We start from the raw sequence: 23,741 nt of genomic DNA, 5'->3' as shown, positions 1-23,741 counted from the left end.
CATCGAGGTCAGCTCGCCCTTCTTCCTGAGTGAGATTCCGCGGCAAGAGATGGAAAGGGGATAGAGCGAGAAAGGAAGACGCGGTCCATACGAGCGAGCCGGGGAAGAAGCTGCACTGATGGTTGGCGGACCAGCATGGCAGGTTGTCACTCGCAGTCTCCTTTGCCGTCCTGTGGCAGACGCTCGGGATGACCGCTAGTGGTGCCCTCTTTAAGGGGACGCTAAAGAGAAACACATCTAGGCTGATAAAGCATTCCTTCACATCTCCATTTTCGTTAACATAGTTTTACGCGGTTGAACGCTAAAAGAGAAAACGAGGGCAAAACTTTATTGACGGCAGTGTTACGTCATCAGTGTGACTTTGGCGCGGTAACGGTTCTGAAAAAGTTGTCTTTCGCTCTGTACACTGCAATGTAGTCCATCTAAACGAATATATATATTTAAAAAAGAAAGAACAAGCATACGCCGTCAGAATTCGTGACGTCGCCGGCGAGCTGCTGCGCTAAGTTCTAAGTTAAATACGACGTCTCGACCTGTTCATTTTACAACGAAGCCGTTAAGGGCTACTTTCCCCAGGATTGTGTCCGTGTGTTAACGCAAAACTATCATCATCAGGATTGGCTCCAGCCTCGTCGTCTTCTTCCACAGCTTACCCCCGTATTCAGAAATGCAACTTAAGTTGAAGCCCATGCTTGACTTGATCTAAGTGACGCTTATCGTGAACGCGCCGAAGGAAACGCAGTGAGCGTCTTTGGGCGCGTTAATGTCAAGCATGAGCTTGAAGTTAAGTTGCATTTATGAATACGGGGGTTAGAGTCACTCTACCACAGCTGGCTCGTTGGCGCCCTCTTCGGCGCTACCGTGAGAACGCGTTCGGGACAGTGCTCCCGCGTTCGTCGTCGTCATTAATTAATTGATTAATTAAGAAAACAAAGGCGTAACCAATTTTACAGCTAAGCTGTTAAGGGCTAGTCCCCCCGGATCATGTCCGTGTGTAGACGCAAAACTCCCCACACGTGGGCCGATCCCGAAGCTTGTGCAATGCCGGGCCGAACCGCGGCGGGGGTGTAGTTCGCCTGCGCCATTAAGGGGTCTACATACACAGCTTCGCTGGTCAACCTTCTTCACGGAGTGGAAGGGCACTGGCTTTTCTTTTCTTTTTCTTCTTTTTCTTTTCCTTTTTTTTTTTTCCGTCGAGGCCGACACAATGAAGAACACAGCGACGTCAACGGTTTACCTCGCCAGCTGCAGCTTTGTTCACGCTGGGCTGCGGACAGGTCTGGCTCTTTGATACACAGCTTCCGATCTCGGAGACTACACGTGGTGTTAACTGTGGCCGCAGTTAAAAAGAGGGGGCACTGGGGACGCATTATTGATTGATCACTGTTGGGGATAGTTCTGCTAGCACGGTTTTATTAGCTAACCGATTGACAGGACTCCGTCCCTCTATTCGAGGCAGGTCCTGGGTGCGTGTGGGTCGGACTACTGCGTTCGCTTACACTGCTTGCTGTGCTTGCTGAGCTTAGTTCGGCCAACTTCTCTTCGTCGTCTGCAGCATAAATCGAGTTCCTGCGCTTCTGCTGTTACCTTCCTGTCCCTCCCGTCCGAGGAACCGCAGCAGTGCAGGGAGTAGTGCGCCGGCTGTCTCCCGCCGCCGCGGTCAGATAGCAAACAGGTGAAACCAGTCGACGGCTGCCGGCTGGCTTTCACTGCCGCGATCGAGGAAAACGAACAAAACCGAAGAAGCTAAAGGGGGGGGGGGGGGGGGGGGGGCAGGAATGCCAGCAGCCGAGCGGGGCGAAGCAGCTCGAAGGCGAGGACTGCGCGTGCGCTGCGCACGCATAGGATTTGGGTCATGTGTTTTCTCCGTTCAACTTGTTCTCTTCCAGAGCGACTGCGCGGTCTGGCTGCGAAGGCAGGGAGAGGATGTCTCTGTCCTCCTCCTGCTGGCTACGCAGCGAGCGGCTGCCTTCCTCTGCACGGGAGTGCGCAGCAGTGCATTGCCGCTTGCAACACGTTGCCTTTCGCCGGCGCTGACCCTGTTTATTTTCTTCCTTTTCTGTTTGTGTGTATGTGCGTTTTTCTTTTTCTCCATGCCGCCGTATTGATAGGAAGTGTCTGCCGCTGCCATTCGTATAAGGATGAGGGAAGGTAGGGGTGAAGCGAAATGTGCGCCCGCTCGCTGTGTGCCGCCGTCACTGGCCTCGGTCGCGCTCGCGATGTGGATCAGACCAGTCCGACGGGGCGCACGTACTGCGGCCGCCCGGAGGGGAGGTAGTCCGCTCGTCTCCGTTGCGCGAACGCTGCCGAATGCGTGGTAGCGCAAATACGTATATTGCTATAACGGAGTATACGTGGGCGCTCACACGCTGCGGCAGTTGCGATCCTAAACTCGGATGAGCGATTGGTTCGGAATGTGTCTTATTGTCCTGTGTACGGGTCTTCGGCCTAACGCTGAAAAAAGGAAGAGCAAGGAAATTTGGCTGATATTGCCCGGTCGAACGTGCGGCCTTTGGGAGAGCTCTGCGAGGCTCGGTGCTAGCTAGCAAATTCTTGTGGAGTTAACACGTTTGCTGAGAAATCGAGTGGCAGCGATATTGCTGCGAGAGTCTAAATACCATAAATTTCTGCATCTAATAAATACGTGGCACTATCTTGTGGTTGCGAGAAAGGCGCGCTCTGCTGAGGAACCCGCAGATGAACAACCTTTCACATGCGTTACCTGCAGCACCTTGTGTTCCCAAAAGGAACAGTTAAAGCCCGCAAAGAAGCTTCACGTTTTATTGCATCCTTAAGAGAGTAGTTTGACGGACATGTGGTGAAATACCGCAGTGCCTGCCGGGCGGAGCAGTTGCAGACCTTGATCGCCAGGCTCAGCCAGCCTGTTGCTACATCCCACTACCATCCCTACAACCCTACATACATCGGTAGGCGAGAACTACGACACGCCATTTTGAGCAAGCATTGTTCTTGCAAAGGGGACGCATACGAGCGAAGACATGCCGAAATTAGAGAGAAAAAAAGAATAAATAAAGAGAACGTCCAATTAGATATGATATTTTGGTATAGACCGTCACTTTCTTGCGCTGTTGCGTGGTTCGGTTCCAGCAGCGCTTCCACTCCTTTACTTCAGGTGAAGTGGTTAAGCTACGCGGCATGTGTCATGGAACTCGACTTTGCTGCAAAACACCCTTATAGATACAGTTTACAGTATTGTAACATCTGTACGGAGTTGCGATTTCTTGCGGTTTGCTATCGCCGCCGCCGCAGCTGTCCGCATACTGCCGCACCACGCGCCAGATGTGCTCCGCGCGGCAGGTCGGATGGGCGTCCGTCCTTGTCTTTTCTATCTGATTGCGTTGGTTTCGCTGTGTCGGGCGCTTATTGTTGTCTCACCGGCGAGTGTAGCAGCGGCGGAGAGGCGGCAGCCGCGTCTCCTCCTTTCTCTCCGTTTACACTCTCCCGTCTGCGCTGCTGAAAACTTGGAAGAATCTCCGACGGCTCCGCGGCTCCTGACCACAATTTTTATTTTTCTCGTGGACAGCACTCTCATGTTGTACAATTCCTTCCTCTCTTTCCGGCGAGCCTTCGCGGAATTCCACCGCGACGTCGTCGTCCTTCATGCGTTGGCTGTGTCTGTGTTTGTTGTGGAGGCGTCGCCCGCTTTTTCGACCATTGAAATGCGCGTTCTGACTATTTAAAGAGCAGGCGGCCAGGAAGCGGTCTAGCTGGCATCGTTTAAGAAGCTAGACGGCGGGGCCCGATTAGAGACGGCCTTCTACTGTTTATCGCGCTTTAGAGAGCGCATCGTCGCTGACTGTCCAGCGCTGTATACTTTCGTTTTTGGCCCTTCCGCTGTCTGTATCCTGGGCACTAGATATATTTGCGGAACGCCATTTGTGCCCCAGTTCTTTCTATTGAGCTCCTGGCCGTGGTCGCCCGAGCATTTTCATCTTTCTAATGCGCTGGCTTAGCCAGCTAGCTTCCTGCCAATCTTTTAATTCTCGGCGATCGAGAAGCGCTTGTGTTCGCTGCGTATCGAAGCCGCCTAATGCAGTCGTAACAAAGCAATGCATTTGCGCCTAAAAGCCATATCTAGTTTAAATTCCCTGGTGTTCTTTGTCGTGTGCCAGCTTTGGGGAGTATCGATAGTTACGCTGTGATACGTTGTTATTTAGTGTCCTTTCTTCTATATAACCAGCCACGCACACCGCCCTAATTTCGTGGAGAGGTGGGTGAGCGCCTACCATGCTTCTTGATTGATTATGTACTCGGTACCCAAGAATGTAAGCATACGCATATGAGAGGCTGTTGGTTTGTTTGAATAGTGTTTGCAACGTTTAGGCCAAAACCTATTGTCTGGATTGGTTGTGCGTAAACTAAAAAAATACGTAAAACACATTTGTGATCTTCGCTCCTGTTCTCCGTAGCTTTCTCTTGGCCGATTATGCTCCATTATACAAGGCCTGTCTGAAAAGTACGCGGCCTTGTTTATTTTTTAGGGAACGGTGGCAGGGCGCATGTTCCCCAAGCTAACTGTGCGATGTGGGAGGAGGGCCCCTGGTGCCTTTAGCCTGCAGGTGGCGTGTTTTGCGTGTGCGGTTGTGTATAGGCTCCGTACAGTCGAGATTGCGGCTACTCTGGCGCCATCTGCCGCAGCGATGCGACAGTACTGGGAAGGTGGCTCGGCCGGCTCTACGCGTATTACTTCAGGCGCGCTGCACTTCGTAGCGGCCACTGTTGGGGCCGTTTTGCTTTGTTAATTAGCCCCCCCCCCTTTTTTTTGGATACGTTTTGCGACAGTGCAAGAGCCTACGCTTCATGGAAAAGCGTCGAAATTACAGAGGTCCGAAAAGGAACAAGTGGAACTGGCGATACTGCTGCGTAAAACTCACAGCCACGAAGGCCAGCCCGGGTTAAATTGGTTCATGTTTCCTGGCAGGCCTTACGAACTAGAACGGCGAAAGAAATGGATCGCAGCTGTGAAGGTAGTTAAGTGAGTCAGCTTCTGTCATCATATTTGTCAGAAGGGTTTGTTTTGTAAATCGTGCTACACACACGTGCGCGTTTCGCAGCTTGCGCGACGCCAGCAGTCATGGCCGGGTCAGCTGCTCAACATTTAAGGTACATTTGTCACGACTGTTCTGATTTGACGACTGCTGTTGGCTGTGCCTTAGCATTTGGTATGATCAGGATAACACTGGCGTGTGTGATGAGGGATATTTTATGTCGAGGAAGCTTATTTTATGCTGGCAAGCGTTAATTCATAGACGATACTCGTTTCGGCTGCTGGCGTCAGAGCCGCAGTTTCACATGGTGTGATTTTTCTTGCGACTCTACATTTGCGATATCGCCTTGCAAAAGCAAAGCGCATATGCAAGCAAACGAATTCGCAAGCGAAATCACACCTTGTTAAAAGTGCATAATGAACCTCGATCATTATACATCATGAAAAACGAACATTCGCGTCATATAAGTTCTGATCTCGTGGTTAACAAATCTAATTTTTCAGCTGCAGATGGCTCGGAATGGGTCCCAAACGAATCAACCAGGATATATTCTAATCATTTCGTCAGCCTACGATCGCGATTGTGAAACTCGAACTACTCGATGCGCGGACTGCGATCGACTGAATGCGTATCGAGCACAATCGCGATCCAGTGTGACCGTGCAGCTGTACCCAGTCCACATCGAACTGTATGGCGATCTAAGATAACAGTGTGACATGGGCATCAAATGATAGGCCGCAGTTTACAACGCGCCGGCGCGCAATGAGGCATGCATCGCGAACAGCGAGGTATCGATTAAAAATTGGTCAACCTATTAGAAGCGCAACGTTTTCAGGCTGCCAATTTAGTGACTTCTGTGTTAGTGTCACAGTAGGCTTTACCAACGTGCAAGATAAACTCGCAAAGTTGTTTTCCCTGCAAAGGACGGCACTGGCGTGAACGTCCAGGCCGGCCACTTCGTTCATGGGGAAAGCTTTTCTCCGCTGGTTAACGCAGCAGTATGAAATTACGCTCTTATTCCTTTAATATGCCTAAACCCGCAAAAAGTATTTGCGACATCGCAGAGGACCACGCTTGCACCTTCATGTACACAAAAAACGACGAATCGCGGATATGCGTGCGTTATTCGGCGACATGTGCACGTAGTTTAAATTTCGCGCTCTTTCCACCTTCCCAGTGTCGCGCTGCTCGCCACAGGCGGCGCTGAGCAGCGCGGCAGAAGCTTGCCAGCAAGTATGCAGCCTGTAGGGTGAGCAACACAGCAACAAAGAACGTCAAGCGGAAAGTCGGAGAGGCTGAAATAATCTCATGGGTGGCGGCAAAGGAAAAGAAACCTGGCATTAGTAACTACTTAAGAGGAAAAAACGAAATCAGGAAAGAAACAATTTATGATAACCCAAAGGGGAGCTCATTACTTTTCGAAGCGAAATCAGGATGCCTTAGAACACGCACCTATAAAGCGAGATATAAGAAGGAAGAAGAATCATGTGCTTGCTGCGGTAAAGCTAGGGAAACGATGGAGCATGTTTTATTAGAATGTGAAGACATCTGCCCAGCAGTCGACTTAGGCAATACTGGCCTCCTTGAAGCCCTTGGGTTCAGCGAGAGCAGGGAAAAAGTAAACATGTCCGCAATAGAGATTAGTAAGAAGCGATTGGAAGATTGATGGAAGCGAAGTAGGGAAACGACAGAAAACGGAGACGTACAAAAGCAAAGTTCACAATAGGGGGTCAGAAAATTTGGTTGTGGGAGTTCGTGTTTTTTTTTCTTTTCTTTTTAACCTAGGTAGGACTTTAGGCAGTATAATAGCTAGATCTTGGTGGCGCAACCCACCGCCCCGTTCCAAAGGGGATGCTCATAACATCCATCCATCCATCCATCCGCTGCTGCTCAGTGGCGCCGCCTGTTCACTGGATGGAGCAGTGCTCACTCGAAATCGCGTGAGCAAAAGGGACAGAGCCAATTTAACAGACACTGCATAAATGTATGTGCAAATCTTGATAATAGCCAAGCAGAAGCAATTCGGAATATCCGAATAGCGTTTGTGATGACGGTATGGTTATGAAGCCCTGCTCAGGCATGGCAGCCTCGTTCGTGCGGCTCAAATGATTCTTTTATTTTGGCGCTGCACAGTGTTTCAATGGTTCGTCAGACTCCCTATAGTCACTGCGCGCGATTTTTGGCTATTCACAAAAATCGAAAGGCACCTGAAAGTAGCGCATTTTCGAAACCTAGAGGACATGAAGTGAAACGCCACGGCTGCCCTATAGCAGCACCTCCCGTGGAAGGGTTCCAGGACTGTTTCGAAAGTGGAAAGAGCGTGGGACCTGGTGTGTGGAAGCAGGAGGGAACTATACACTGAACGGGATTAGGACGGCGAAAACATCAGGCGACGCTTCGATTTTGTCAGGAGCACGGTCGGATACGTTTCACACAGGCCTTGTATGCATATAACTGAATGCTCACAAAAGTATAAGGTAAAAAAAAAAGCAATATCGTTTGAACTTTTTTTTTTCTTTTTGGTGCTTAGCGTTGCATATGTAGATTCAGATTGGGGAAATATCGCCGCTTCCAGTTCATGCTGCGTTGGCTCTTTGAATAAGTGTGAATGCTAATCATGGCGACGATGACCGTCACGAAAACAGGCATTCAAGTACAGGTTCTCAAGTCAACGCAGTATATTCGAATACTATGTACGACGTATAACCCAGGAAGACGCATGAGAGGCACGCACGATCGTCGTTTGAATTTGTCCGGTGCGACGGTGAAATGAGGCATCTCGAGCCTCATTTCCTCGTATTTAAAATATACAATGCAAAATATACAAAAATATACAATTAACCGGTGGGTGTTATTTTATATGCGAAGGTTCTTTTGGTCTGGATGGTCATGCTTCAGCGCGCTCCATTTCTCCCTTCGATATTATCCTCATTTGGAAGTATGGTTGCATTGATTCTCGCATCGCGCGTTGTAGGTTCTGCTACTGTTTTACTTCGCGGAAGTATGACGAAACTTGCTGTAATCCGGGGCTGCGGTCTCATCCGTATACCGTGCAACACACGCGGTTCGCGCGAGCAAAAAAGCGCCTCGTCGCGCTTCAGTGATGTGGAGGCAATCTGTCTCTCCCCACGCTCTATCCCGGCGCCTTGTTGCGTGTTTGGCACGTGGACGACCCTTATCATAATCGGCGGCCATCGCGTGGCCGAACCGGGGAGGCGGGGAAGGGTGGAGTCTGCGTTCTCGCAGCACGTATTTCTCGTCCTTCATTCGTTGTCCGCCATTCTCGTCCAATTTCCGATCGCGGTCGCCACCTGTTCCTCGCCTGCCTCGCGCGTGCGGGGCTGTCACGAAAATGACGCCCTAACGTTGCGCTCCGTTGGCGGCGTCCCGTGTTCGCGGCGTTGCGCGGACGTCCGTGCGCGCGCCTTCCGCGCCGGAAGCGGGAGAGCGGGCACGACACGAGGCGCTGACGGCTATCCGATCGGGCTTCGGGGAGCGCTGTTGTCGGCAGCCGCGACGTCATCACCGGATGCGGAACGCGTTTTGGTCATGGCGATTAAAAGGCGCGTTTCTTACACGCCTCTCATTGACTTCTCGTAATCCCGGACGAAACGCTTTCCACGCGCTTGCCGCTCTCAAGTGGCAACCACACGCGACGCAGTTCAGCCTCGGATTTCGGCGCGGGCGTCGTATACACGTGGCGTGAAAGCCCACAACCGAGCCCCACATTCGGCGTGGTTCCGCTTTGCGCAGAAACTTGAGCGACAGCTTGCGTGGTTTCACGGAATCAGTGTTTCGATAGCTCTCTGTATTTGGTCAGAACCAACACCATGCTCTGATTAGTCGTTTATAGCCGTGGAGTCTAGGCGGCTTGGAATCCGCGGTCGCAATAGCGTACTGTGTGGCTGGCTCAGCCTATATATGTAATATGGTCGGTGCCAGATTGGGAATGCGTGTGCGCACCGGCCGACTGACGTCGTAATGTTCAGGGTCTGATGTGGTGTTACCAAGGCAGTTGTGATGTTACCAAGTGCGGGCATATATGTCCACAAGTAAAGCACTTTTCGATAGTATTTCGTTCCACATGGACGTGGTTTATTTGGTACTGGCATTTGTAGTATGGTACAATGGTACTTATTTTAGTTCATATTTATTGACGTGGTATTGTTTGTGCGGTGGTGCAGCGCGAAGGTGCTCATCTGGGAAACAGGGCATCGTTCATCCCTATTCTGGACGTACGCTGATGATCTCGCTCAGAATAAACGGGTATGAGGTGTTTACCTCTTAAAGGCGCGCAAATGATCTTACGAGCACTTTATACAGGGAAATGTCGCGCATATAGGACAGCTACTCTTCTCGCAGGTGTTGCCTTGGCGATTCTATAAAGGCTTGCTTGATGAAGTGTCGCCCTTGATTGTTTTGGTTTGTTTGTCTTTCTTTTATTCGCTGAGTTTCTCCTGCTACGATTTGGGCGTTCGCGCTGTCACGGAGGCACTATTTTGTCTGATTCTTTCTCGTTTCTAGCTTCTGCTCTTTCCTCGTTCTTGACTCTTTCAATGCCAGTAGCTCTCAAGTGACGTTTTCTTGTTCTTCTGCGCCTCTGTTTTTCGCCTTCGAATATGCTGTTTCACGGAACGTTTCCAATGTGAATAAGTGCTACGCCTTTCCTTTCTTGTACGAAGTGCATTTGCCTTGTGTAGAAGTAGTGGCGATTTCATGTTCATGATGGTGGTGTAGTATGGGATGACGTGATGGCGCCCGGCGGTGGCATCAGAAGGCTTAATGGCGAGCCGTGCTACGGTTCCGACGTCCAGCTCGTCCGATGACCGGAGCTCGTTTTGTCGTTCACGTCCTCTCGCCCGTGGTGCCGTCCTCGCCCTATACCTTATCATCGTCAACGGGGCAGCGGTTGAAGCTGCCGCCGCTTTATGGACTATATGTGCAGGAACATCGTCTTTTATGCAACACAGTGGCACAGCCTGCTTCCTTTACTTTCAGTAGCGAGTTATTGTTTGAACTTAACCGTTAAGGTTCTCATTTGATGCCTCTTGTACGTCATATTATATGTCTGCCTCCGAGATCTGCAACCACAAAAATTTGTGCTTGTGATAAAAAGATACTTAGCGTTTGCGCTGGTTCGCGTCACCTTGTCTGAAGCCTCTGTGGTGTCATATGTCTAATCACGAAAACAGTTCAAAAGAAAAAGCAAATGCGGACAAAGGCACAAAGATTGGCACCTAAATTTCGGAGGCAACAGCCGTCATTCAGCGAGCGCACGCTAGCAGGCGCCACAGTACCGCGCTGCATAGCGCTGCAGCGAACATACAGGCGCTTTATCTTCTGCGCAAGCGAACCTGAACGGGCCATCGCAAGTTCTTTCAGTCGCAATTTTATCCGAAGAGCATGTCGTATTTTCTTTGTCTTTTTGTTATCTAATGTAATTTTTTTTCGTTACTCATTGATGGAGCGAGTTGTTGGTTGGGTCGGCCAGTTGAATCTGTCCTCGTTTGGAAGTAGAGAGTACATATTCCGAAGGTCATATGTCCAATGACCGAGTTAAGTGTTCCGCAGCGGATGCGCACTTTGGTTACGCCCCGTGACGAGGAGTAGCCACGAAAAAGCAGTCGGTGCTGTTGAGCTACGAACCGCATGACGAGCATAACAGAAGTATATGAACGATATGGCTGACGGCCGGGCTACACGGTTTTATGTGAGACACTCTTGTATCGCCTGAGTAAAAGTGACCCGTGCGCTTTAAATTCCTTCTCTAATTATACCGTGTGGCAACCTGTGCAACACGTGAAAAAATAATAAGCCACTCTAAAGAAAGAAGGAAAAAGAAACAGCCGGGGCACTGAAAGTGGCTCGCCGGTGCTCGATGGAGCCGTCAGGCAGTTGAGGACGTCTGCGACGCCGACAAAAGCTCGCTGAGCTGCTTTCGCCTTGTCTCTTTGAATGCTCGCTTCATTTATTTTATTTCTGTCACGCTTTACGCGGTGCTTTCTTTTCACTCCTTCCAATCGAGCTTTCTCGCGAGTGATCGGAAAGAAAAAAAGAAAGCGGGGGAAACCCGTTCCGTCTCTCGAGCACTGGCCGTCCGGCCAGCTTTCCAGGGACCTTTTGCGACCTGGCCGCGCTCCTCCTTCTCTTTGTCGATCGCTTTTCATTTCGGTAAGCGTCGCGCGCCAGCTCCCGCAAAGCTCTGAGGCACGTCGCCTTGAAGCTTCCGAGACGAAGGACTCGTGTGAGAAGGACGGGCCTCTGCATGCGCGCGAGGGACCTCGCGTAGAGGTTTTCTTGGGAGTCGGTGGTAGATTTTGTCCGGGTATATTTGTCTGCTTTATCTCCGGTAGGGAGCTTGTTGTCGACCCTCGAGCGTCCGACCAAGTTAGGGTGCGCTCGAAGGCGTCCTGCCGCTGCTCGTTGTATTCGCCTCTTGTGATGACGCAAGGTTGCGTCGCTCAACCGTGTGTGGCGGTAGTAACACTTGAGCGGCCGTATTGCATCACCGGTCTGACCCGCGCAATCTTTGTAGCTCGAACACGCTGGGCAACGCAACGGCGTCTAAATGAAATGCTTATTGCAGCCCCGATCTGCACTGCCTTTCAACCTGCTCAGACCATGCTTGAATGGTTTTTCATTGTTTCAATCGCGTTTTATGGGCGTTTTATGAGAAAGGCGTTAATGCGTACCTTAACTGTCTAGCGTACGGTTGTCGCCTAACACATCTGTCTATGGGGAATGGAAAACGGCATTTACTCTCTCAGCAGTATTGCCCCTCCCAGCTATTATTTATTATTTTGTGGAAGATGTATAACATAGCTTGCCTAGCTTTATGAGCTTGAGACGGTAGAAACGAGCACAAAAGTAACATGGATGAGAAAGGACAGCGGACAGGTGCTTACCTACCACTGGTGTTTATTAAAAACATCGCGTCAAAATTATACATTCCGCGAGGTTCAAACATACGCACAGTGAATACGAGCATATACCAGATGCAATCATTAAAGCTCATCGATCACGTCGAATCGACTTATTGTATGCAGATGAGCTTGCTTTCCAAGCCCTATAGTCTTCGAGCGCCGTGTGCCGCAACCACATGAGCGCGTCAGCCTCACGCCAACACGCGTCTACGCGCCGGCACCATTGCCGGAAGCGCTTTGGCAGAATCAACACGGGTGCTTCGAGCGTCAGCAAGAAAAACGAGGGACGGGATTTTTCGCTTTACTTTCAGAGCATAGCTAGGGGTAGTGCGGCGGGGCCAACTGAATGGAGGCGCGTGATTTCGCTTTAATGTGGCTACCACTGTTTTAGTAAGGTTGTCGAGAGTGCCAACTGGTCACGTGAAGATATCGAATGACGCGGATGTGCCTTTGATCAGAAGGGCCTCTCCGTCGTTTTTCCGATGCCTGCTAACGGTTGTTCGGCTTGCCGGTTTCTCCCGTCTGCCTGTCTCCTCTGTCTAACCGCAGTGGACTGATAGGAGACGGGAAGGGAGGGGAGACGTGACGTGTCTGTGAGCGTGTGGCCAACCCCTACTCTTTACTTCTTTTGTGCAGACGACTTCAAGCCGGCATCTGTAGATACGTCCAAGTCTGCCAACGTCGAAGTGGGGGAGAAGAACCAAATCACCGTGACTGTGCCGCACATCGAGGTAGGTGCGCGCTCGGCGGGCGACCCACTTTGACCGGCACGCCGCCTTCCTGCCTGCTGCACGCCGCCGCCGTTGCATTGTGATCGCATCGCGCCGTGGCAGGACGCAACAATGCAAGACGCGCAGATCCCATTTTACTCCCCCCCTGCCTCGACCGTACATCAGGAAGGAGGTGCCCCGTCGCTGAGACGAGGGAGACGGACGTCTGCATGCATGCTCACGCGGCGTTCTTTCGCATGCGCATTTTCCCTTTCTCTTGTCTTCGGGACTCTTCGCGTGGAAGCTTTCTTTAACCCTGTGCTTTCTGCGTCATTTACTATGCTCTTCCTTTCTTTTGTGGACTCTATACTTCCCGAAACACTCTGCCTCCGATATCCGAGCTACTATGAACCGTCGTTCTTGTTCTGCGCGCGGCTATTTTACGACGTTCTGCCGTCGACACTTGCGTCGCTGACAGAGTTCTAAGCACGGGGAATTTCCCATGTGATGCGAAAGCAGGTCACGAAATATCTGCAGATATGTTTTTTTTTTTTTTTGTATTGTTGTTTTCGAGCGCTGCGATTTCTTTCTAAGCCGTAGGGAACCTTTCGTGATTAGGGCCAGTTAAACGTGTAATGCGGAAAAGCCCCTCGTCCTACTTTCGAAACATTTAATTCTGACTGGGCAGGCCCACAAAATTGCACATGATGCACTATATATATATATATATATACACACACCTGCTGCCCTTGTCGCTAGTGTAACCTCTATAGCACTGAATTTCGGGCTGAAATCATGCAACTGTCGGGTATGTTCTGTAACAATCACTTTTAGTGACATCTGCGTAATGTCACGGCGGAACGCTAGCCAGCCCGATGCATGCCTCAGTAATAGCGAAGCGCTTGTCCCAGCTTTTCCGGCAGCTGCCCACACCCTCAATGCGCTCGGCAAGGACGTATTATACTAATAACACTGGCGGTATACGTGCACTAGCTCGCATACTTCTTTCGCCACGTGCGCTTCATGTGATTTTCATCAATCGGCGCACGCCGAAATTAATCGTCACAGGATCGTCCCTGCTGGTCGTACACTTTGGGGAAGCCACACATTAGCTTTTGTTAAGGCGACGTTCGGTATATGTCATTTTAGCTTTCCTCTGCTGGGTATCTGCCTTCCTCGCATGCAAACCTGCATGGTTTTTCCTGTACTGCTCCCGTTGCAACTAAATGCGAACTACGCATGCGCGTTAGGCAGGCGACGCTAGCCAGGAAGTAGCGGTAAAGCAAAGCAATGAAGCATCTCTGGCATATTTTCGGGGTTATTTCCGTCCGGCATCGGTGCATTCATTTTCTGATGCGCGATAAACCTCACCTATTCCGCGCGGTTACTTATTCAAGGGACGTGTGGTACGCATTTCCGCCTAATTTCTATGACGATAAAACCTCACATGGGCGCTATAGGCTCCGGTATGCGAGAAGGCGGGAGAGGAATGCCACTTGGAGTTGCGGGATGCTATTCCGGACGTCGTCAAATTCCGCCATGTTGTCAGATTTTGTAATGGCGGCATTTTGAGCCAATCATAGGGGGGCCTTACAGCCCTCTGGACCAATCGGAGCTGGCACGATGGCGAATTCAATAATATGGCGGAATTTGGCAATGTCCAGAGGCAGAGGAAGAGAGCCTGTGCTGCCGAGAGGGTAACTTGACTGATATAACGTAATGATGCCTCCCGCTTGATTCTATGCCACTCAACATCCACCGTTCACTGCCGGCTGATCCCATTGACAACGTAGGCGGAGGGGCGCTCTGACTACTGACGAAGCGCGAAAAGGAATGACATTGGAATAGAATCGTTACATTATCCCGGTCCTTGTCTCTTCACACCATGACCTCACATTCCATTCGCTTCTAGCTCCACTGTTACTAGATCCTCTCAAAAAATTCTTGCTGTAGAACGCTCTGTAAGCTCCCCTTTACGACTTCCACTGTACAACGCAAGTTTCCAGAAGAGCCCGGTTGGGGCACTTGAACGTCAGCGTACCGTACACTCTTAGGCAAAGTTACACCCTTTGGCTTGCCCCTTCTGCCACACAACAATAATCGTTGTCTACCTTGATGCGTTTCCTTTCTTTAACGCTGCGAGCCCGGTACTTTCCAGTAACGAACGGCACGCGCGTTATCAGCATAGAACAGTTTACACCCTTTGGAGTGCCCCTTCTGATAACGCGCGTGCCGTTCGTTACTGGAAAGTTCCGGGCTCGCAGCGTTAAAGAAAGGAAACGCATCAAGGCAGATAACGATTATTGTTGTGTGGCAGAACGGGCAAGCCAAAGGGTGTAACTTTGCCTAAGAGTGTAGAACGCTGCCGTGAGCATTCGCTCCCCCGCTTATTGTTGCTGTTACGTGCAGCATGCATGCTCTAGAGCAGGTTTTTGTGTACGTGTGTGACCAGCGGTAGCCAATCCATAGGATTTGTAGTAAGAGTTAGTGCACTCTAGTTTGAAGGCACGTGGATCAAGGCACTGTGTGACCAAGGTGCGTAAACGCGTGCTGATACCGCCCCTCTTCTCCCGGCTGGTCGTGTGATGGTTGCCCCCAGTGTGCGCGCTGTGGCTGATGTACGGTGCGATCCGCCGTGGGTCCTGCGCCATCTGCAGAACCCTCTGTCCCAGGGCTCCGGTACGGCGCACACGGTGTTCAAGGGCTCGCAGCGGCCATACCAGCGGGAGTGTGTCCTGGTCGTCGACAACGTCACCGGTGAGGTGACGCTCGAGAGGCTTAGCTGTAACATCCAGCTCAAGAAGACCAGGTAATAATGTCCTCACGTCTCTCACCTCATCAGACCCACCTCTCTTTCTTTTTTCCGAATTTCACCCTGTGTTTACGTCTGGTGTCAATTGTAATGATGCATTTGTTTCAATATTTCCACTGCTTGGAGTTGTGAAATAATGTGGCATTGCACTGTTGTTTGCTAACCTCCTTGCTAGATTAGTTGCAAGAAAGGCTTACCCCGCCTAGCAATGTCCTAAGTATGATTCCCAGCTTAGGAATGAATTACCTTTTGAACTATACTGCGGACTAAGGAACCTATTAAACAGGAGGCAGACATTTACTTTTTTGCTTTGTCATCGTTACCACAAAAGGATGATTGTGAACGACCACAGCACTCACGCGTCCCACTACAGTAATTCAGTTTCACTATATACTACCTTCCAGTACTTAACAGCTGCTGATAGTTTGGGTGTCCATTGTTTCCGCAACTAGATTGTATTGAGATATTAGACAGTCGATTATCATTAATTAGGTTTAACTGAATTGATTGAATCATTCGACTAGTCGAATTAAAGGGGTACGACATCAAAATCGATACTAGAAATAACTGGTAATTGCTGCATGCCCATAGGTATCATCTGTATAGTATTAAATAGCAAATGGAGCTTAAAACGCATTTTAATTTAATCTTGAAGTTCCTTCGAGTGAAGAATCGAAAAGTGCAGCAGCTATCGATGTAGTCATCAGCGTAGGTCCTATTTGTAAACAACGTTGCGTGACGAGTTTCGGCGCTTTATTTCGGTGACGTGCGACGTCATTGGCCTGCCTCGCCGTTCGGAAGACAATTCAGCTGTTCGTAATGAGTGTCTCGCACTGGCCGCACACGTAGCATACGTGCAAACGTTTTACCGTTTGTGGATTACGATGTTATCGGCACCGTGGCCGGCAGGATGGATGGATGATGGATGGATGGAAGGTAGGAGCGTCCCCTTTGAAACGGGGTGATGGCAGTTGCCACTTTGCTCAGCTTTTTTATTTTTGTTTAACTGTGTCGGAAGTTATTAAATTTCGCCATTTTCTTCAAATGCGTCTTCCTACACTTTTAACCTTATGTCACCTCTCTGCTTTTGAGCCACCAATCCTCCGATCGCTTTTTGCTAATTTCCACCGCATATTTATTATTTGCATGACTATTGTTATCTCTGAACCCTACGGCCTCAGGAAGCCTGACTGTGCCCGCATCGACACAGGGATGGATACCATCACATTTTAGTATGAGGTGTTCTATTGTTTCTACAGATTTACCACACACAGTACATGTGTCTTCATCGTTAAATTTCTTTTTATAGATCCGCGTTCTAAGACATCCTGACCTAGCTTCAAAGAGAAGGGCACTGCCTCTTGAGTTATCATAAAACGCTTCCTTCCTGATCTGCTGTTTCCAGTCTCGATATAGTTCAACACTATGCTTCTTTTCCATTTAATTTATCCAAATTTTGCCTTCCGCGTTTTTAACCTGTCGTTTAATGCTCTCTTTCTCCGTCCTCGTGTCTGGCATACTTACTGGTTAGCTTCCTAGTTCTTTTCCGCCATTGTGAGTCAACGCTCTTTCTGTATATGTATTTAAATACCTTAGCTGCCCACCTGTTATCGTCCAATTTCCTCAGGCGTTTTTCGTATAGGATTTTACTCTGAGCTTCCCGTGCTTCGAACGATGCCCAGCCCATATCCCCCTGTACTGCTTCGTTTGTAGTTTTCCCGTGGGAACCTACTGCTAATCTTCCAACAGCTCTCTGATGTACTTCTAGTCTCGACTGAACTTCTGCCCTTAAAGGGACACTAAAGGGAAACAATAAATCAGTTTAGACTAATGGAGAATCGTTTGAGAACCCTGCAGGCAGTCATTTCAAGAAAATAGTTTGATTATTCGATGAGAAAATGAAGGTCAAAGTATCAGTATTTGAATTTCGCGCCGAAACTGCAGCGCCGGTACGTCAGCGTGACGTCAGGGATTCCAAAGTATGCGTTCGCATTTGGGCCGCGTTGGCTGAATAAAGGTTCCCGAAATTTGCCATGTTTATTATTTGGTCCCTTTAGAACACAATGTAGTCAATCTGTAGCGCTATTTATAATTAGTAGGCCCTAGAAGATGCCATCAAAATCCATGACGTCACAGCCCCCATGTGCGGGAACTCAAGTAGGCGTCGCCACCCGTATTTCGTTCTTGCGCTTTTTCTGGCTTACCAAACGTCTTATTGTTGTAAGAGTGGTGTTTTTGGTGTTGTAGAACGGTAATTTACTGATGCAGAAGAAATCATTTTTCCCTTTAGTGTCCCTTTAAGCACAGGACCGCATTCCCGAAAGTAAGCCCCCGCACCATTACTCGCTTCCAAATACCTCTCAGTACCTCATACCTGTTGTACCCCCACAATGCCCTATGTTTCATTATCCCGGCATCTCTTCGCCCTTTTGCTATGAGAAACTGTTCTTGCTGCTCCGTGTACCTCTGCCATTTGTTTATCCCTACCCCGAGATATTTGTATTCGGCCACTTGGGGAATTTTGATGGCCTTGTATTGTAAGCTCCTGATCAGTTGTGTCGTTGAAAAATAGCAAAGTTGGTGGCGACATCTTGTGACAGTTTGTCCAACTACAAATGCGTTCAATTTTTGTTTGTATTTTTGTGCCGTCAATGTTATTCCTGAAGGAAATTGTCATGAAAGTACGGTACATTAACGATTATGTCGCAACCAACGCTTTGCGCCAACTGTTACATCGGATATGTAAATTGCTGTGTTAATTTTGCGTGCGCTCTCGTGATAGCGACGACGCTGGTAGCGGCGTCAGCAGATGTCGCTACGAGCATTGTTCCTGCCATGTACACCTCTCCTATTACCCAGTAAAGTGGAACTGGTAAGAAGTCTTCGTACACGGCAAAACTCTCTAATGCCGGGATCGTACTCCGTAGTGTACTTCTGCCCAACAAAGCATTTCGATGGTGTAACAACGCACATGTTTATTCCCACCAAACTAGCTGACGAAACAGGAACACGGATAGTATGGTAGACGGTGCGCCAGCGTGCGTCACAGGTCTGCGCGCTTACGTGATTCATCGCTGTTTACAAGCATGCCTCAGGTCACGGAGCGCGATGTGCTCTTCGAAATCGAAACCACGACTGGCCGTCACATACGATCATATAACTAAACAATCGTCGCGCGCTGGAGCAAACGAATTTCTGTGCCATGATTACTGAGTCAATAGCTACTGATTAAGCGCAAAAAAAAAAAGGACGTTGGTAGTCGGCAACCATCAAAGTTGCGGTTTCGTGTCCAGTAGGCATGGTGGCATAGGCGTAACAACCGTACCGGGGGGGGGGGGGGGGTGCACTTTTCTCTACTAAGCATCCCCTGCTTGGGTTGGTTGCCACCATGTCGACTGGGCACGAAACCGCAACTTTGATGGTTGCCGACTATGGACGTCAGACTCTGGAGTTTTGCAAGACACGTAGCGCCACCTGCCGGTGCGAAGAGAGAGTAATTGAGTAGTGCGAAGCCCGACTCCCTTGCTAAGTTGCCTATGCCGCTAGCGACTGCGAAACAACGATTTTACTAGATTTTGGTCCATATGGCGAGTGTTTTGTGCATTTGACAACCAGACAGAGAGCTATGAATTTCTACTCTAGTCGGACGCGCCGCCGAACTGCCATAAAGCGCTTGCTCGCTCACTCATCAGACTGATGACGGCAACCGCGATAGCTCCGCGCGCTACGAAAAAACGCCGCAATCGACGCTACTGTTGTGTTGTAAATTGCCATGAACGTGAAGGACGGAATAACAACGTTCAGTTTTACCGATTGCCACCGCGATCGCAGGAAGGGGAAAGGCGAGAGCGCTGGATACGAGCCGTTCAACCTGTTGGGTAATCGGATTACTTGCATTCCCCACAACACATTGGCTCGCATGAGAAAGTGCGACAATTTTGTTCTTCTGTAATTGTGTTGCGTAGCCCTGATGGAGGACCGTGGTAACCAAGCGAAAACTCAAGAATCTGCAGCCGCCACTTCGTTGGTAACAGAAAACAACGTTGCGAACCATCCTGCTTATGTGCCATCGATATCTGCGCCTTTTAACAGACGTCCGCCTCCGCTTGACTCAACAAGTGGGACGGAGAGATTTGGCAGGTCAGCTTAACCAAACATTTTGGTTCGTTTATGAATTCAAAATCCTGTTCTGGAGCATCGTTGTATCGCGATCTCATTTCTACTTTCGGTATTTTGTATGTCCTGTGCCGATACAACAAGCACGCTTCGCAATGTGCTGAGCCTGCTCGACTGCGTTTTTCAAATGTGAGCAATAATGTTGCTGTAGGAGCACTGGATGAGTAATTGCGAAATAACGCACGTGTGTAAAGAAAAAAATGTAGCGTTTATTTATATTTATGTGTGCGCGCTTGCTGCTCGAAGCGTCTGCAACAAGTTCAAATTAAGGCACTGAGCGATGCTGTAGCTCCTGCGAGAAAGAAAGATGCAGCGCGTAGGCACTGTAGGAAGCTTACTTTCGTTATGATCGCACGCTATTTGCTGCCTTGGAAAACGTTTTCTGTTTGCTGCCCCGGAAAAGGCTATGAAAGGATTTACTCTCTGTTAATAATTACGAGACAAAACATTACGATAAAATACATAAAAATATAGGAGATACGTAATAAGTCTTGTATTCAGGACATATTCAATTGAACCAATTTGAAATGCTTAGATTTTTATGCTGATATGCCTATAGATAAACCTGATACTCTCTGTACTTGCGAGTTGCAGCACGCCGAAATAACACTTGAGACTTTATTTTATATTGTACACGTACTTCGCCCTGCTGAGCTTCCTTTCCGAAGCGTGGATGGGCGGAAGAAGCTTTCCAGGTCCTTGATTTTTAGGAAACCGTGCCTCAACACAAACGAAAGAGAAGGGTCCATTGTGGTCTATGCACCTTCGCTTGCGGACAGCTCTCCTTGCACTACTCAGTTCGCGCCAAGGCTCCGATGGGGGCGCTGGTGACGGGTTTTTTCGCAGCGCCGCCTGGGCAGAGTCTGAGGTCTATCGGCGAAGCGGCGCTGGTTAGGCCTAGCGCACTACACAGCGGAGCGGCTAATGACAACATAGGCTTGTCACCAGCTGCAACCTTGGTGGCATAGGGGTAACTACCGTATACCGGGGGGGGGCACTGTTTTCTACTACGCATCCCCTGCTTGGACAGCGAGGATCGTTTTTAGTGCCTTCTAGAGACGTGACTCCCCCCCCTTAGTTACGCCTGTGCCACCAAGGTTGGTTGCCACCATGTCGACTGGACACGAAACCGCAACTTTGATGGTTGCCGACTATCGACGAAGCGGCGCTGGTTAGGCCTAGCGGACTACACAGCGGAGCGGCTGGTGACAAGCCTTCGCGAGAAGTTCGCCGTAAATATGTCCGCTTTTAGGACATTGTCGGCGTGAGATAAAACGTAGGGGCTGGCTCCTCCCTGCCCGAAAAGTTTGTTAGCGGCGGCTGTGGGGGCTTCGCTTCTTTGAAACGCAGTCCATTAGCCATACTGCGTAACTACCGTTCGCACGGTTGCGCATTCGCCTCGTATCGGTACAACAAGATGCCTACGGGCCATCAAAATCCTCATAATACCCTTTACTGGTCCGTCGGAGGCACCCCGCTTGCATTCGTGTAGATCCCAATCGTTTCTTTTTTTTTTTTTCGACGTTATTTGTTTATATGGTTATAATGAATACCGGATATAAATAAGGTATTTTCGTGTCCAATGGAACTCTATTATAATGAGGTTCAACTGTACCACATTAAGCAGGTAAGAGGACAGAAGATGAAAGAAAAAAGGAAAAGCTCAGCAGTGATTTGCTCTGAACTCGTTTACTGTAGCAGCAGTTACATGTTTGACAAATGTGATCATTGGAGATTCCAACTCCTGCTTCAATGTACTACATGACTATCTCCACCTGTGGATCCTTTCACTTCAAGGGAAACCATCTGCTGCAGCCCTGTTAGCTGGAACGCAAAAGGCAAATGGACTTAGCACTGACTGTGTTTACCTTTTATAAGCAGCTTTTTTACTTGATGATGCTATTTTTTTGTCATTGCCACAAAATTGTTATGTGACTCCCCCACTGGTTGTGTAGGATGCATGGTTTCATCTAAATGACATTTCCTTTTTACATGAAGATTATTTTACGTTTCATTATGGTAGATTTGCTGATGAGCTCAGTGCATCTGGAGGTTTTAGTTAACATGGGCTGTAATATGAGGTGGCTGTCATTGCATTCTTACTCTATTTTAGTGCCATCTGGAATAATGCTTCATTAAAAGCCATTTAAAAATTTTTGTCTCACTTGAACTTCAACTACTTATATTCTTTGACACAACTATATTGTCTCTGCAGGTGGAGCTGGCATACACTTCTTTCCCCCTTTGTTCCTTGTTCATCCATATGTTCATTTCTGCAGAGCCGAAGGGAGCAGCAAGATCCAGCCACGGCCCATCACCCCTATCGACAGTGGCAGCAGTGGTGGTGGAGGATCGCGCAAGCATTCTCCCTCGCAGAAACTCTCCCCTCCTCAGCCGCAGACGAATGGCAAGCACAGCTGGTCCTCAAGCTCCCCAAATGGGCCCCAGCAGTCACAGTCACAATTGCAACAGCAGCGTACTAGCCAACAGCAGCCAAGGATCTCTCCAAGCCAGCCACAAGCTCAGCGTGGCAGTCCCCCTGGCAGCCAGAGCAGCCCCTCCATGCCAACCCTGCTGACACCTCGAGAGGGAGGCGGCTCCGTGAGCCGGGCTCCCTCAGCCAGCAGGGACAGCATGCCACTGCTGACCACTGAGACCCTCCATGGTAGGTTCATCTTGCATCACTCTGCTGTTTTCATCTCTGTTTCTCTTGTCTGGCTATGTTATAAAATCAACACAGCATGTACAGGAGGTTGATTCAACTGTCAACACATTGACAACAGCTCAATTGAATTGGTGTTACCAGCACCATGGTGCCAATAGCTTTTAACATATCACCATTGTGTTTGGGTTTGAGCCAACCGTGAGATGAATGTCAAGGCTGGTCACATTATGGGCTTCACGGGCGGCACATTACAATGGTTCCTTAGCACATGTGCTGTTTATTACCTGTGGAGAGATAGAGAGAAATAAACATTTAGTTTCTGAAACAGTAATCCAAGTTAAGACCCGGTTCACCTTAGGTGTGAGGATTTCTTATTCTAAGAACCCTCTGGCTTGGGCTGCCTCCTTGGCCCAGGCGACGAGACTGTGTTGGCCATCCAGGTCGTCAGAGGAAAGTTTGCCTCCCACGTTTCAGTGGTGATATAGGTGAGCTTTGATTTCGGGTGCTCTTCTTGTGCTTCTGTGGGGCATCCTTGTTTGGAGTCGTCTTGTCGAGTTTGTGAGGGGGGTCTGTGGATGTGTCACGCATTGGGCAATCCTGGACCATGTGTTGTGGAGGTTCGGTATTTATTCTGTTATTAGAAAGAATTTGTGAAGCAAAATATATCTTTGAATATGTTTCCTGACACACTATGCATTTTCCAACTGCTAATTGCTATTAAGTTTACTAGAAACGACAAATGCCAGCAGCATTTGTAGCCAGCAGAACTGTTGTCCCAAATGCCAGTGGCATTTGTGCTGACAGTGGCACAGTAAAGTGGGCAACGAAGTCACTATGATTGCTGTGCCTGCACGGTTGCAGTATTGATAGCATGTGGAACTTGCTGGACATTTGGCTTTAACGAACAGATGTAATATAATACTAAGACAGTGTGCAGTGGAAATGTCCTTCAGGTGGCATAGAAAATATTTGTTCTGGTATTACCAATAGGCCTTACGCCGAATGACACGTCTTTTGGGCTCATGCCATTTGACAAGTGCTTAATTTACATGGGAGCATGGGATAGGGGAAATATCTGCATTGAGCCAGGGGCTAAGCAACTGATATCACGGCGGTATCATTGTTATTACAAAAAAATGAGTGTTACTTGCCATAGTGTATTGCTCGTTTTAAAGCATTACCTCTGAAATTTGGGGTGTATTGAATATTTTTCTGTTACGATTTCTTAGTTCATTATTTTGCTATTTTCAATGCGTTATCAACCTTATAGTGCTGATGCTTACACAGTGCTATATCATTAAGGTCCCATATTTTATCAGTTTACATAATGTTTTGTCAGGGAGGCTTGAGTGATACAAGATTGTTTTTGCATCCTTATTTCACCTGAATAATGGTTCAAAGAAGACTCGAAACTGAGCAGGAGCAGAATGCGGATTACCAAAAGAA

At 49.0% G+C, this 23,741-nt stretch overlaps 1 protein-coding gene across 2 annotated transcripts in view; it reads left to right on the top strand.

Moving 5' to 3' along the window:
* The window catches only part of LOC126541658 (uncharacterized), a 139,869-nt gene that overhangs the window by 86,100 nt on the left and 30,028 nt on the right, over positions 1-23,741 (top strand). The window contains exons 2-4 of one of the 2 annotated variants that reach the window (XM_050188516.3): positions 12,569-12,663; positions 15,315-15,451; positions 21,910-22,295. In XM_050188516.3, coding sequence (XP_050044473.1) covers positions 12,569-12,663; positions 15,315-15,451; positions 21,910-22,295 — 618 coding nt within the window. Of the gene's footprint in view, positions 1-12,568; positions 12,664-15,299; positions 15,452-21,909; positions 22,296-23,741 lie in introns of both variants that reach the window. The other variant, XM_050188515.3, reaches the window with a different exon arrangement.

This window comes from Dermacentor andersoni, chromosome 2, assembly GCF_023375885.2.
Source record: "Dermacentor andersoni chromosome 2, qqDerAnde1_hic_scaffold, whole genome shotgun sequence".
NCBI classification, from domain to species: domain Eukaryota; kingdom Metazoa; phylum Arthropoda; class Arachnida; order Ixodida; family Ixodidae; genus Dermacentor; species Dermacentor andersoni.
Note: the sequence above shows the minus strand (reverse complement) of the source record. Positions and strands in the feature narration are given on the sequence as shown.